A 15,980-nucleotide genomic window follows, 5' to 3' on the forward strand; every position below is an offset into this window, starting at 1 on the left:
GGTCCTGCTGCCTGGGCGCTGCTGGCATGTGCACAGCTCCCTGTGCACCAGAGTCCCAGCACCTTCCCTGCAGATCTGCTCCCCAGCCTGTACTGCCACCAGGGGTTATGGACTTTGCATTTGGCCCCGCTGAACTTCATGAAGTCTCCGTTGGCCTGTTCCTCCAGCCTGTCTTGGTCTCTGTGAATGGCAGCCCTGACTCCCAGGTGGGATTTGCCTTCCCCACCCCAACCTGGTGTTACCTGCAAACTTGATAAGGGTGCATTGTATTTCTAGGTCACTGATAAAGATGTTAAAAAGAGGAAGGGGGAAAAAGAAAAAAGTCATAAGTTAGTATTACCTACTTTTGACCTCTGTGTAAGTGGCTTTCAGCTATTGGGAAACAGTCCAATCCTTTTGCTCTAATTTCAGGCTATTAGGCTGAAGATGCTTCTCTGAGAGTGGTGGTAATGATTGCAGACTTTAGCCCTTGATCCATGCAGCAACTGCATATCAGATTAATCTATGTAAATACTTTTCAGTGAACAGGCTCTCTGACTTCTGAAAGTGCAGTTTCACCATGACCACAATAATGAGCTTTATCAGTGGAGTACTTCAGCTTCTTTAACTGAATGCTGGAGAGGGGAGTGGAAAGGAAGAACTCACCTGGGGCAGGGGAAGAGGAGAAAAATACTTACACCTGGAAATTAGTAGCACATGGATAAGGATTTTATGTGGTCTGATCAGGCCTCTTGCCAAAAGCTGGTGGCCTGAGGGTAGGGAAAGTATTTAATGCCAGTTCCCAGCATTTTGGAAAACTCAAAGTGCCCTGTGCTTTGTGGCAATGTCAATGTCAATGTCAAGCTTAGTAAGTTTCTCATTAACTGATATCTAATAGTTTTTATAACTGTTTGTGTATTTACTTACTGTTATTAGCTACTTAACTAGGTTGGTTGTAGCCACAAATCTACTAATAGTGAATGCCCCACTGTTTATTTTTTTCACTTAAGACCAAAACTACTATTAAAAATGTTTAAAAATACTTGCTTCAAAAGAATGCAATTAAAAGAAAAAAAGAAAATAAAATTAAAGAAAAATTGCACTTAAAAAGTACATCTGAAATTTTGCCTTTCAGTGCCAGCCTGGCATTCTTATCACAACTAAAACTTCTTACCAGCCAAGGATGCTCTCTTGTCCCTCCCAGTTTCTGTCATGTGCCCTGGTAGGGAAGCAGGGTTGTGGGATTAGGATAGGCTCATTCTGCAAGGGGGAGAAACTTCTGGTGGGTTGTTGTTGGGTTTTTTTGGTTGTTGTTCCTGTTTGTTTTTTGTTTTGAAAGACATCCTGGATAGATCTGGATATACTAACACTTTTCGTATAATGGAGTGGACAAAAGTTTGATGCTTAATAGTGGCAGAGTAAAACTTAGAAGTATGGAAGGGAAGGTTGTGAGTTCAAACTGTGTGAAAGGAAAATAAACAGGTTCTTTAAATCCACCTTACTTCCTTTTTGTGGATTTTAATTGTGCTCTGAAACAGCAACTTGGATCACCTTGATGTTAATCACTTCATCTGAACGTGTTGTACTGCCTAGCACTGTGCTTATTTTTTATTTGCGTTACCCCTGCTGAGATTGGGAACTTCTGTAGCAGCACGACTATGTAGTGCCAGGTACCTAACGAACAAGTAGGAGATACAGTCCATGCCATGAATAATTTATAATCCAATTAGAAGCAAACCTTATCAAATAACTGTTTAAAGAACAGTAGGAAAAAATAGAGAACAAAAGCATGATTGTATCATGCCGTTGCGGGAGCCTAGCTGTTCACACTGTTCAGCTTGGGAGTTCTTGGAAACTGTAGCAAGTCATAAGTAGACCAGGGAAAAAAAAAGACACTGAGTGGGATGAGTCTATGTATACCACTATTCTTCATAAGAGTAGTATTTCCACAAATTGCTTTCTTTTTTCTTTCGCTTTTATGACATTAGTCAAATTATGCATGAACTTCAGAGGCTGCTACTAATTCTGCATAAGATCAAAGAAATACATTAGTTTTTTGTACAACACTGCAATGCTTTTCTGTTTTAAGTGAAAATACTTCAGCTTGCTTTCTGGTTATTGTCAGTAACGAATAATGATCTGAGTTCTTGCACATTACCTTGTGATGTGATATGTTTCTCTTTTAATGGATGTTTCACTAACACAAAAAATCTGTGTGATGTGATTCTTTAAAAATTAGCCATCAGTGACTCCCCTGAGAGGAAAAAAAAAAAAAAATAATTGGAGAGTCACTGATTCGTTCCATCACAGATTAAAAAAAAAAATCCAAACTGCTGAAAAAATAGGTTGTCTGAAGGAACGTCATCTACCTCTTACGCTAATAATAAGGAAATACTTTGTTAAAGAGTCTATCTGACTTTTTTGTTAAGTGTTTGAAGAGGGCTTAGCTTTGGAGAAATAGTGGTCTTGAGTGACAAGCTGTAGGCTTCAATTTTTTTCGGAAATGCAGATCTTGGTAACAGTTGCTAAGTTGTAAGATAGAGGCTATATGGCTTATTCTTTAGACTGCTGTTTTGTATGTAACTGGATGACTTGGACGGTTTTTAAGATTTCCATCTTGTGTATGTATACAGATGTAAACTGCAACTGAAACAAGTTGAAAATAGAGCTTCTTCAACATTAATGTAGTCTATGCTCTATTTTGTAATGCTACACTTCAATACTATATTTTCGTTTCTTTTTCAACTGGTGAAGTTACTGAGAATGTGTTGTTGGTTCCCCTGCTAGTAACTGAAAGTTGGAGGCCAAAGCAGTTTGACATCATCTTAATTGATGCTTTCAAGGCAGATATTTTCAGGAAAAAAAAACTCTTAAAATGTCTACAGAACATACTGAAATCCTAGCTTACCTGGGGGGAGAAACAAACAAATATATCATCTAAACCCCTCAGCTGTAAAAGGAAATAATGATTTCTTGCATGTATATTTTGCTTTCTATACATTGGATGAAAGACAGCTGAAGTTGAGGAAATTAATCTAAAACTGAGCTAAAACTTATCTACTTTGGATGAATGCTGATATATTAGATTTGGGTAACTATATGGGCAAGATTTTGGAACCACACTTTTTTTTTTTCTTTCCTTGAAATCGATAATTTAATTTGGCTGAAATTAGCCAGACCTGTGGCTTCAGACAGTGAGAAGACAGTGCTCTTCATGGGAAGGGTTGTATGTTATTCTTGCCTTCCTAGTTTTTGTATAGTAAGGAAACTGTCTCGGCTCGGATGCTTCTGTGCTGCACCAAATAGTTTATTTTTCTTATATCTATGGTGTTGGGATGTCCAGGTAAGAAGCAGGCTGTAGATATCAGCTTGTACTGAATGATAGGAGTATTTGGAGTATGGAGGTGAACTCTGGTGGTCTTTCAAGTTTCTCTGCCTTGTCACCCTGTGACTTCTACTAAAATGAACGGTGCAGTAAAGTGCTACGGCCCAGCTCTCAGAAACTAGCTGTAAAACGTTCTAGTGTCTCTGGTTTTTCAGTAAATTCATAATTTTAGAAGTACTTTACTGTTCAGTAAAGAGAGGTATGCCTGATAAATGAGTAAAACGTAGCTTGTTATCATTGAGTAGTTGGATATGTTGTATAAGCATTTTCAAATTAACTTTTTTGGTGCAGACACATCGAAGCATCAGGGCTGCTGTTCTTATTAATTGTTTCTTCATGAAATAGTCTAATTTTTCCTGTGTGCTTGTGCATGAAATAAAATATGCAGTAATAGAATAAGTGTAGAAAATACCTTTACCTGCAAATTTCCTGTTCTCTTTAGTTACCTTTTAGTTAGAATTCATGTTACAGAATTAATAGGATAATTTATTCCTTTTAAAATGGTAACAGAATGAAGCACTGGGCAGCGTCTGTCCCTGGTTAACAAATGATGCCCAGAACAGCATATGATGAATATTAGTTGGATAGTTTAGTACATTACTGAAGTGTCTTACAAGCTACTGTGAGGAGTAGAAAATATAAGAATAAAAGCTTATCTGTAACTTAACATAGTACATATGGGAATAATACATAGCATTTCTGTCAGGCTTTCCATTTGAGGATTTTGAAGTGCTTTGCAATACAGTTGACAGATTAATCCTCAGAATAGTCCTTAATGTTTTTATTTTCCATCTTAGTTCCTTTTTTATATGCAGATATTACATTTTTTATTTTAATTTCTTTTTGCGGGGAAGGAATGAATTATCCCTTTAATACAAAGCATTAAATATAGAACCATATAAAATATTTCATTATATGATATGCATGTTTAATATTAATGGAGAATCCTGTAAATTAGTCCAGCTACCTTAGCTCTATTGTCATTTAAAGCGTTGTAGGTATTTCCCTCACGCGGTATGTGGCATGTCATACGCTGTGGGTAGCACTCTTGGACGAACTTCTGAGTTGTTAGGAGTTCTTCATTCCTATCACAATGCAAAACGAAGCCGTGAGCTAAAACGCAAGCACCTAAATATTCCAAAAATCTCTAGCTGCTGTTTAGTGGAAAACAGCAACTTGGAATCCTTGTTACTGGCCCATTAGCTAATACAAAAGTCTCCTTTGGGAGTTTACTTGGCTAAGTGGAAGTCCTGTCAGGAAGTACTCGCAGGAATTCCTCCAGCCTGCATGGGCTTTGGAGCATGGTTGTCATCCACCTGCTGAATTAGAAACTGTGACACTTTGGCAGTGACTGTTAAACAAACATTGACAGTGCGTAGCTTGCGTTTAACTGGGGATGATGCCATTAGGAAATGAGGTTATAAACACCAGAAATCTGTCAAGCTCCTGATTTTCAGTAATCTTCCTGCTGACAGATAAGAAGTGGTTGTATATATACGAAGGTTCATAGTGACAGGATTTATTTTAGCTGTCTTGAAGGAGAAAAACAAATTTCTGTGGCCAGTAGAGAAAGGGAGTATGTTGTCATTTGTATCATCTTCTGTCAGATTCATGGAAAAAAGTAAACAGTATCCAATGAGATGAACCTTCTTTGGATATTTGAAATGTGGGGGGGGTTTAGCTTTGTTTCTGGAATAGGAAATGCTAACTAAAAATTAAGAGCTTAGAATAAAATCCTGTCGATTATAATTGCTAATTTTTAAATTGAAATCAAACTGTAGACACAATTCTACCTACAGAAAACCTGATCTGAGTATAAACTATTTTATCTAGTCTTCTAGTGAATCTTGGTCTTCAGTCAAGAAGTTAGCTTTGAGGTTTTGTTTTACGAAAAGTTGCTTAAAACTTGTCGGCAGCCTAGCATAACAATAGACAGTGTAACTGAAAAAAACCAAAAGCAGACACATATCACTCTTAGTATTATCTGTGTGTCTGCTTAGATAAGGTTATGAACTAATTAGTGAAGAAGTAACTGCAGTAGAACATCCTACATCTTTACCTAGAATTTCCACTATGGAGCAAGTCTGAACAGGGTAAAAAGCTGCCACACCAACAAAAAAATACTTTAAAAATCCAGTTTAATGTTTTAAGGTGATTCAAAGCAGTTCTTAGTGATCGAAACACTTCCAGATGGAAAAGACATTGGAATGTGTTATGATTGCAGAACTGCAAGGAAAGGTTTGAAATAAAGGGTTTGAAGTACTACTAAAGCAATAATAATGAATAATTAGAGAAGTAACAGAATATGCTCTGAAACAAGGGAAGCTGTCAAACGATTTCACAATGTAGTTGTGCTTCCTAATCATAGAAAAAGTGTTACATATTGAGATCTAGAGAAAAATTCACCTATTACTTCATTTTTCCAAGATACAAATTATTTAAGACCAGACCAATAAACTCAATTAATAACTTATATTTCTTTAGAAGTGCAATATTACACTAAATAGCATTATGAAGATGATGAAACGCAAATCTAATACTTTTGAAAATTAAAATGAAAAAGACAGGCTGTGTATTGCCAAAAATTACTCGCTGTGATAATCAGTAGATTCTGTAAGAGCATATTAAACAGAGCTCTTATATATGCAGCATGATTTTTTGAAAACTGATAATGAATCAGCTGAAGGAGATCATACAGTTTTTCACAGATAAATCCTGATTGGTGACAGTACCTTTGAAGGTACTGTTATATTTACTAATAACAGATTTCTGTAAAGATTGTGAGTGTTTTTTTCAGCTGTACTGCGATTTGGTTGGTACTTGGGGACTTGAAAAACTAGAAAACAGTTGAGAATAGGTCTTTCAATGGGAGTTGGGCAAGATGACCTCCAGAGTCCCTTGCAATGTCAACCATTCTGTGATTCTGATTCACTGAGACTCATTTAGGTTCAGTTGTTTAAGAGTAATGGGAAGGGAAAATAAGACAGGAAGGCTTTGTAAAGCTTGGAGTTTTGCTGGTGGTTAACACATTGTCATTAGAGCGAAGAAAGCAACTGGGGGTTGTGCTGTGGTCACAAAGTTTCTGCACTGGAGATACTATGAGACATGGGTTCACCTGGGCCAGCAGCCAAGCCCTCACACAGCTGTTGGCTCACCAGATGGGCTGCCGGAGACAACAGGAAGAATAAAAGCAAGAAAACTGGTGGGTCAAGTTAAAGACTGTTTATTAGGTGAAGGAAGGAGGGGGCACGGAGTGATGCTCACTACCTCCCAGAAGCAGACTGATGCCCAGTCTCTGAGCAACAGCCACCTTGGAAAACCTCTCCTTCCTCTGCCCCAATTTTTCTTGCTGAACATGATGTTATATGGTAGGGAATATCTCTTTGATCAGCTGTCTCAGCTCCCAACCTCCTGGCCACCCCCCCATCCTGCTTGTCGTGGAGGGAGGGAAAGGGGAGGAGGCTGGAAAAAGAGAAAGCCTTGATATTGTACAAGCCCTGTTCAGCAATAGCCAAAACATTGCTGTGTTGTCAATGTCATTTCAACCACAAATTCAAAACACCATATGGGCTGCTGTGAAGGATGCTGACTGCATCCTAGCCAGACCCAGTACAGGCGAGTTGATTTGTACAGGAGGAAAGTTTAAGTGGAATGCGTATAGACATTTCTTACTAATTCTAGGGGCTTCCTTCATTTCCTTTGCTGATACTGTCAAAGAATGAAATGTTAGTTACAGCAACAGGAAGGAGAGAAAATTCAGGGAGATTAGATGGAGTAATGTAGTTCTGGAAAGGAGAAGTTTAAAAGGTGAGAATAACTTAAATGTGTAAAAAGGTCAGTGTAAACTTAGAAAGACGACTATTTAATCTAGCAATGAGAGTTTAGTAGAGATTAGACAAGCAAACTGCTATGCTTTCTTCAGAGTTTTGTTTTTGTGGCTTTCCTTTTTCCTTTTTAATTTTTTTTAAGCATGTCTCTTCATTTCTTGGGCTTCCAATATCTTAGTCTTTTGCCTACCTTCCTTTCTTGGCATGGTTTAAATGGCTGTGTTGAAGGTCAGAATGGTACTTTTTCATGCAATGAATTTTTTTTTCCCTTTAATATCCCAGTACTAGGAGGTACTTGAATTCTTTTCCTGACATCCTCTTTGACATGTCCCCAGCTTGTATGTAACTGCTAAAAATAAGCCTTATTAAGTTCTTATTATTTTCACTCCACCTGGTACTACAGTAGTTTGCATCTAAATACCACTCCTACCGTGCTGATTCAGCATCAGTCTTGTTTTCTGGCAGCATTTCGTGCCTGAACTCTTGGGTACTCGCGTTTGAATAGAACTGTATTTTGCATATTTCAAGTGGCTTATGTGTCCTCTGTAGACATTGTGTTAGAGTGCTTTGGAAGATGATGGTAAGTAAAATACCAACAAATGGGAGTGCATTATCATCATCTTTGGGTTGGCCAGCATTATAGATGTAGTAAGTGTCTTTGTTTCTGCTTCTGGAGGAAAAAAAATCTATTTTTTAAATTTATTTTATTTTACTTTATTGTTTTTTAATATTCAGTGGGTTGAGAAGTGTTTTTAAATTATATTATAATTTAGAGTTAAAGAAATGCATAGGTGCTTTTGTGTGTTGTGTCAGACCTTCACCTTTTTCTTCTAAGTGACTTTGCTGATACCAATAACAATAGCACGCTTCAACAGAGTGCTTATTCTTCAACAGAGGTGGGATAGTATTTTGGCATTTTCTGACTTCATAGGTAAAAATCAGTGCCCCATTTTTTTGTGAAGACTTAAAACCAGACAGCTTACTAGGGAAACAGTGCAAGCTAGTCAAGCCTTCAGCTGCTACTTCTAATTGTGAGTCACCTGAGGTAGAGCTCTGTTGGAAATGGACTTTGCTAATGTAGACATGGGGCTTCTGCATGAGCTGTTGGGCTCTTCTGGAGTTTGAGGTTCAATGAACATATCTTAGAAAAACTAGAGGACTGAGGAATATGTCTATGCAAATGTAACTCTGCCTATTGACATCCTGGAGGACTAATAAGGAAATATTTGAAAGTACTTGGGTGAAATAATTCTATTAGTTACACTATAGAAGAGTTTGAGAGTTTCTGGAATCATCTGGTCAAAAGCTGTTAGACTCTTCATCATTAGGAATTTCTCTTTTTAACGGGATCCATAATGTTGTATTGAAATACAGATGTTCTCAGTAACTGCGATCTTTGTGTAGGCATTTCAAGTGATCAACAGTACTTGTACAAGTAGTCAGGGACATGATCAAAAGGGTCTTCGTGAATTAAAAAAATCTGAAGATACTGATTTGGGGATGTCTTATTCAAACAGAACAGTGAAGACTGCAAAGATAGATGGATTTCTCCAAAAAACTATTCATTCCTGAACTACCAGTGCTAGGAGTTTTGCCTAAGCAAAGAGTAGTTATCAGTGGGCTGGGTCTATTCAAATACAGTTTTGTGATTTCCTGAGGCGAAAAAGCATATAGAGTATTTCTTATGGATTGAATTCTAGAAATTGAGACTTCTTGCTAGGTAGGAAGCCCAAACTCACTTGCCCAGCAGGCAGTGTTAAGGTAGGTTTTTTTACGCCACTATACCTATGGGCTATTTCCCCAGTGAGTACAGTAACAATGAGTCCTAGTAACTTTTTGCTGAATAGCCCCTCATGTTTGGTCTAGTTGGAATAACTCCTATCGTTTTGAAACACTAGAGGGCTCACTGTCTGCTATTGGAGTTGCATTTTGCTTTCAATGTTATGTCCATAAACCTCCAAATGTGTAAAGCAAGGATGTTCTAAAGGTGCATTTTCTTAGGAGGAAACTTACTAAGCTTGGTGTTTATATCTAAATCTAGACTTTCTGGAAGAGTTCTAAATTAACACTTTGATTAGCCAAAAGAGAAGAGTTAGATCTCTTGCTCGATAGATTCTGGTGAGGTTTTTTTCCACAGAAATATTTCTTAAAGTTTTGGGTTTTTTTCAAATTACTGGTTTTGTCTGTCTGCTTGGCTTTTTGGATTCACGTATTATAATTTACTAAGAAACAATTAGACAAATATACCTGAGTAGTTAAGACTCAACAAAATGAGAGGACGTTTTGGAAAAAAAAACCCAAAACAGTTGTTGTTCATTAACATGCAATAATAAATATTACTAGAAGGTAGTGTCTACTGTGTGGGTTAGCTTCCTGTCTTACTATCTAGGGGTTGACTAACAATATGGTAATCGGAGTGGTTTCTGTTAAGAGCTCACACATGCATTTACAATGCAATATGATCAAAATGTCAATCAGTTGGAAAAAATAAAGGTAACTGAATATCTATGAGACAACTTGTAGCATCATGGACTTTGTGACAGTTTTGGTTGAACTGAACTGTTCCTGCCTTTCTCACTTGGTAACTCTGATACTCATGGCAATCTGACTGATCCTCAAAACAAAAATTTCACTTGGGAGAGTTTGTTTCCTGAACTGACTTGGTGTGGGCATAGATGAGCATTACGTCCCTTATGCAAGAGAAGGAGCAGGGATGTGCTAGGAGAAAAAGGAAGGGAAAAGGGAAGGACCATGGCAGTACTGGCTTGAGCAGTTTTAATTTTGTTAAAACACTGTATCTTTAGGCACTTTCATTCAGGCCATGTATTTACAAGTTTAGTTTAAAAAAAAGTGCCCTTCTGTGTGGTGTTCCCAGATTAACATTAAGCAAATTAAAAGATTCTGATGTGATTTTATGAGAAAATAAGCTTTAACAAAGCATAGCAAATGTCAGGTTCAGTGCAGGGCAGGATTTAGCCTGGTGAAATATTTGAGAATTTGTACGTTAATATCTAAAGCAGAGCTTGCAGGTCTGACACATGATGTCAGGGCAGAATAGATCTTTCTTGTATAATATGCAAAATTACTGGAAAACTTGAACTGGTAAGTTAGAAAATATGCTGTTGCCAAATGATCCGTTCCGTGTGATCTTGATCCCTGTAGCCAGGGATTGGGAATGCCCCATAGACATAAAGTCTACCACTCCGCTGCCTATTACCAGTTCTGTGTTGGGACAAAATGTCCCATCCTTGGAGAGCTCCTAAGCCATTTTTCAATGAAGTCAAGCAGAGGACAGTGCTCCTGCTGTCCACTGTATCGATGCCATCCATGGCCTGAGACCATTTCCACAGAGCCTTTTACCCACCACCTTTCAGCTGAGATCTTACAGTATGCTAACCTTCTGACTGAAAATGCTCACGTATTAAATGCAAATGCCAATTTTTGTGTTTGTAAAGCTGGGCCTGTAAGGGCTCTAGAGTAGATTAACACCCCTAAATTTTCCTGCAGGATAGATATGCATTTATGTTTCCATAAATAGCAAAGAAACGTTTATTCTCACAACTGTAGCAGTGCTTTAGAAAATCTGTTGTATTTATTATAGTCTGGCTTAATGCAGCTTTTTAATTGACATAATTTCTCTGTGATTTGAGCAAAGGAAGAAAGAAAGTGTAGGATTACCGTTATCAGCATGTCCCAAGGCTGTTGCTTTTAAATTTAGAATTATAACTGTTATTTAACAGAATTATCCTTGACAAACATGGCCTCAAGAAGAGGTCTGAAAGCGAGGGCAGAGCAGTGTTGTCAGCTGACAGCCTGAAGCAATATCTTTGAAAAGGTCTGAAATTGTCACTTTTTGTCTAGAAGATGACCTCTGGCATTCACAGCACTGCTCTGCCTTGTTGAAGAGGGGAGGAGGGACAACGCGGAGGCAAAACCTTTTCTTCTGTTACGTAAAGTCAGGCTGCTTGTGGTGGCCCTTAAAGAAGACTCTTTGTCAGCAGGCATTAAAGGTGGTGATTGGTAAAGGGAGGTGTTGGACCTGCTGGAGTGGCAGTGGTTCTTCACAAGGCCTGTGGAGCTTGGTGTGTTGTCCTTGTTGCGTGTTTGAGGAGAGACAGGTGGGCTTCTGGGTGTGCACCTGGACCACCCCCAAATAGGACAGTTTGGGCTAGGTCTGGATGATTGCAGTGGTAGAGAGTATGAGGTGTCCTTGAGTCAGCCCTCTGCCCTGGCTTCTCATGTGGATGTCCTCTGCTTTTTGCGCAGAGCTGCTGTGCTGGGTTCCCCGAGGCAGTTTCCCAAAGCAGTATTTATTTGTGGTGCATCTCTTTATGCAAAACACGTTTTTGCTAAAGTTTTTAGCAATTTGTGCAAAATAACATGTGAAAGTAGCTTCAGATGCATACAATAGCATTTATAGTAATAGAAGATGATACCATAATAATCTCAAAACCTTTTCTAGGTGTTCTACCTGCCCACTTTAGCTTCCTCCTGCTGTTATTAGCTGTACAGAGTTTGATCCAGGGAATTTTATACAAGAAAGTCACTGCCAGAGTCTGAAAACTACTCTGAGCTTAATATTGACTTTAAGAATTCCTGTTCTAGGAGAAAAATTTTCTTTAAAAATATTACTTCCCTCAGTTTAGAGGTATATGCTTAAGGGAAATAAAATCTTGTTTGAATTGATATATAACACAATAGATTCCCAGCCAAAAACTTATTTTTGAGTGTGTCTTGACCGTAAGTGTGCAGGTGACAGTAGAGGTGGATGGGACAGACATGGAATTCTTAGTAACCGTCCCACTGCCATCTGGAAAACGCTGCCATTGTTATTCTGTATTGACTATTTCATAATTCTAATGCATATGACATGAATTTAATTAAGCATTGAATTAAATGTGTTTAATATTGAGAATATTCTCAAGTCAGTATTTGCTGTTGCTTCTTGCTAAATCAACATTATAATCCTGCTTTCGTTTCCCTACAGATGATGAAACATGCCTGGGATAATTACAAGCGTTACGCATGGGGATTAAATGAACTGAAACCCATATCTAAGCAAGGACATTCAAGCAATTTGTTTGGTGAGTAGAGTGTATTTTTGAGCTTAGTGACGATAGCATGAAACAGTAAATCAGCTGAAAAGCTTATAGGTGATAAACATGTGTTCTTTCTACCCTCTGTCATGCAGTGTGGTGTTTCTTGCTTGTGTATAAAAAGTAACAGTAAATGAAGGTGATGCTGTCTATGACTTTTATAGATTCCCTTCTGAATGAGAATAGATGAAGCGTGTCATTGCTGCATGACAAAGATGTAGTTTTGTTGCATTAAATACTGCCCTGCCTTAAACTTTTCCTATGAAGTGGACTCATTGACACCACATTCAATAAGCAGGAAACAAAAGCTCTAAGACAGAAAAAAAAAAATCCAGTACAAGGAACAAAACATACTCTCTACAGTCAGGAAGGTAGCTGCAGCTGTCTACAGTTGTCAGGAATTTATTTCCATTCCTTAAAAAAACTTGTTAACGTGTATCAGCCAGGCTTCCTTATCAGGCTTTCTTTTTCATTGATATAACCATTATTTGCACCTCTAAATGTTACACAGGAGATGCTTAAGTAACGCCCAAGTGGCTATCAGTGTAGAACAAATACAGGGTTGAAAAGTTCTAGTAGGAGAGGCACACTGCAGAAATCCACTGTAATGAGGCAAGAATTTTTTTCAATGTCCAAGTGGGACATAGGGCTGGATAAATAGCAGCTGAAGAGCAACAGCGTTCTGAGGAAGCATGAGAAAGCAGGCCTATGAACTGTCATCGTCTTCAGTTTTGCAGAAAAATGAAGAATTAAACTGTTTGACAGCAATCTTAGTTAATTTTTCAGCTTTCTGTTTGACTACAAATTTCTGTAGCTGAGACAACATAAAAACATTACTTTGATTTTAACAGGAACTTATTTTATTGAATGTTTTGAAAAGATAGTTTGAAGTGGAAACATTTCCTAAAACTGCCTAAATAGAGCACTCATCAAATCCTCAACTATATTTGGAAGTTGCTAAGAGACAGTAGTTGTGATTACAAAAATAATTTTGAAAATACATTGATCTTGCTGCACTGCATGTCTACCCAAGGCAACATCAAAAATGTTACTAGGTAATTATTATACAGTTAGCTATCGGACTTTAAACATGAATTGGGTGCTTGAAAGCAGAGTTGTTTGGGTGAACTTCAGTGTTAAGTCAGGCTTCTGTTTTATTCTGTTTTCTTGAAAACTAAATTTTTTTTTTATTATCCTCATTCAGATGACTGATAGTTGTGAAATTTAATATCATATTTGACAAACTAATGCAATCGTGTTTTCTTTGTTTTCTTGGAGGACAACAAAATGGCATATGATGTCTTGAAAATTGAAATGCTTAATGTAGTTTTATTTGGAATCAGAAGTGATATAAAAATTTATGAGGTTACAGTTCTTAATAATATTGCATGGATTCACAGAAAAAGCTATAGATGTATTGACTTGTGAAATTCTTAAGCCGGAGTTCTGTGGATGTTGCATAAGAATAAGTCACTGCAGGCACTATTCAGTGTGAAACAAGACAAGTGTTGAATTTGAAAATAAAATTGCATTTAAAGGAGTAAGAGCCAGAGTCAGTCTAAATGCAGATCACTTTCTCATCATGATCATCTAGTATAAGATCTTATCACTGAGGAGATTTCCTTAGAAACATCTTCTCTCTTATTGATCTTGGTGGCAAATCAAAATGAGCATTAGGTCTCTTTCTGCTGAATTGCTTTACAGAATACTAAAGAGCAGCATATCCGCAAGCAGTTCTGTCTCATAAGCTACCCATTCCTGAATCCATAATCTCCTTTTGTTTTTTTTAGAAGCAAATCCTTGTTTCTGTAATAGTGTTCTCAGATCATTAGATGTGTTCTGTACCTTCATGTTTGAATTCAACATGTGTCGTCTTTTTCATAAAGCAATGAAAGGATGGTCTGGGTTTGTTTTTTACTTTTTTTATTTTGTCAAATAGTTGAGCCTCTCTTTCCTCATGAAAGGACAAACAAGTTTCCTTATTGTCTTTGCTTCTGGTTCTTATTTTTTAAAAAAAAAAAAAGAAAATGGATTGCAAATGGTTGACTACTTTTAAGGTAATTCTGAATTGAACTAGTTGAGAAAGGGTTACATCCAGCTCTGTGTCCCACGAATTTCCTTGCAACCTTCAGAAATAAAGTTAGACGTTTGGTTCACTGTCATTAATCATAACTATCTCCAATTTGCCATGATCATCTTTGCTTCTTACTTCCAGGTCTCAATTTTTTAAAGATATGAGATTGTCTTATAGCATGTTTCGTTAGCTAGCTGCTTAATTTTGAACACTTAACTGCCTATGAATTAATTGGTGCAATTATGGTACTTTGCATATATTGGGAGTGTCTGTTGTGGGATAGAGACTTTAAGAACCTCACTGTGGTGAACAGCAGGTTCCAATGCTGTAGATCACTGGTGCTTAATGTTATATAGGTTACAGACTATATAGCTCTCCTGACACGGAAGGGGAGTGTTGTTTTCAGATTATGTTGCTTCTAAGCTTAATTTGAAAGTATAAATGCTTCAGTCCTTGCTAGCAGTCCTTGCCTTCAAGGTAAAACACAACCATCATGATGTGTTTGTCTGAAATACAAAAATAAGGTGGGCTTTTAACAAGTGTAATTACACATAGATGTGACTGCTAGGCAATACCATCATGAATTTGGCAACTATACTGACACTATTGTTAGGGTAGGTGAAGAGGAATATGGCCGGTGGGATGACAATGGGAGAGAGGTTGATGACAATGGGAGAAAGGACAGTGACGACTGGTGGTTCTGACATTGGATGAAGGAAAAGCATCCTGTTTTATGACCTCATACAAATTAAGAGTAGTAGAGCTCCTTTACAGCTGAGAACTTCTTGCCGAATTTTGAAATGACATTTTATTTTTCCTAAATCCAGGCCATGAAACCAACTTTTGAAGACAAGGACTTGCCTTGATCTTGCTGGTATTCTAGCCACGTGTGTATAGAGAGTGTGTTTGATAAGTTGAGGGAGTCTTTAGACTGGTAGACTGTAGACATATTCACGTTATGGGCAGAAGTTGCTTGGTCTCACATGTGCACACTAAAAATAATAAACTTTTAGAGAAAGGCTGCAACATATGTACGGGAGACTTCTGTTTCAAGCCGAAACCACATACTTGCCTCTGACCATTGCAAAGTCTTTTCAGCACACGCATATAATGTTTTGGTTTGCTTTTTATTTGCCACTTTAGCTTTTACCATGTTGTCTTGTCAAGTAACTAGCATTATTGTGGGTTTCTTATAGTGTACTCCAACTACAAAGAATTCGGTTACAATAGCAACTATTTGGGAAGGCAGAAGTAAAAAGTAATCAGTTGTTGTCTCTGTAGCATTCTTGCTAGTTTAATTCCCTGAAGCATACAACTCTTTCTAGACTAATCAAGTAAATTGGAGTAGCTGAACACCTCTTTGCACCATACTTGTGCATCAGCAAAACAAGGCATGTCTCCCATGCTGGTGTGACCTCTGCTGTGACTCCTAATCGTTCTTTGTCCATACCTGGTAGAAAGTAGACCTTGAGTAAGTCCTGGTAATTTTTAATACTCTAACCTTTAAAGTTTCAGATTACTGTTAACAGTGTTTGCTAAAATAGAGCTTTATCCATGGTACCTTCCTAGTGTGGAAGTGGCAAAATCACAATTTTGCCAATTATTTTCACAGTGCCCTA

At 37.7% G+C, this 15,980-nt stretch overlaps 1 protein-coding gene across 1 annotated transcript in view; it reads left to right on the plus strand.

Annotated features, from left to right (window-relative positions):
* MAN1A1 (mannosidase alpha class 1A member 1) overlaps positions 1-15,980 on the plus strand; it is a 146,338-nt gene that overhangs the window by 26,809 nt on the left and 103,549 nt on the right. The window contains exon 2 of the mRNA XM_086461260.1: positions 12,179-12,275. Coding sequence (XP_086317386.1) covers positions 12,179-12,275 — 97 coding nt within the window. The remainder of the gene's footprint in view (positions 1-12,178; positions 12,276-15,980) is intronic.

This window comes from Leptosomus discolor, chromosome 2, assembly GCF_034619465.1.
Source record: "Leptosomus discolor isolate bLepDis1 chromosome 2, bLepDis1.hap2, whole genome shotgun sequence".
Taxonomy (NCBI): Eukaryota; Metazoa; Chordata; class Aves; order Leptosomiformes; family Leptosomidae; genus Leptosomus; species Leptosomus discolor.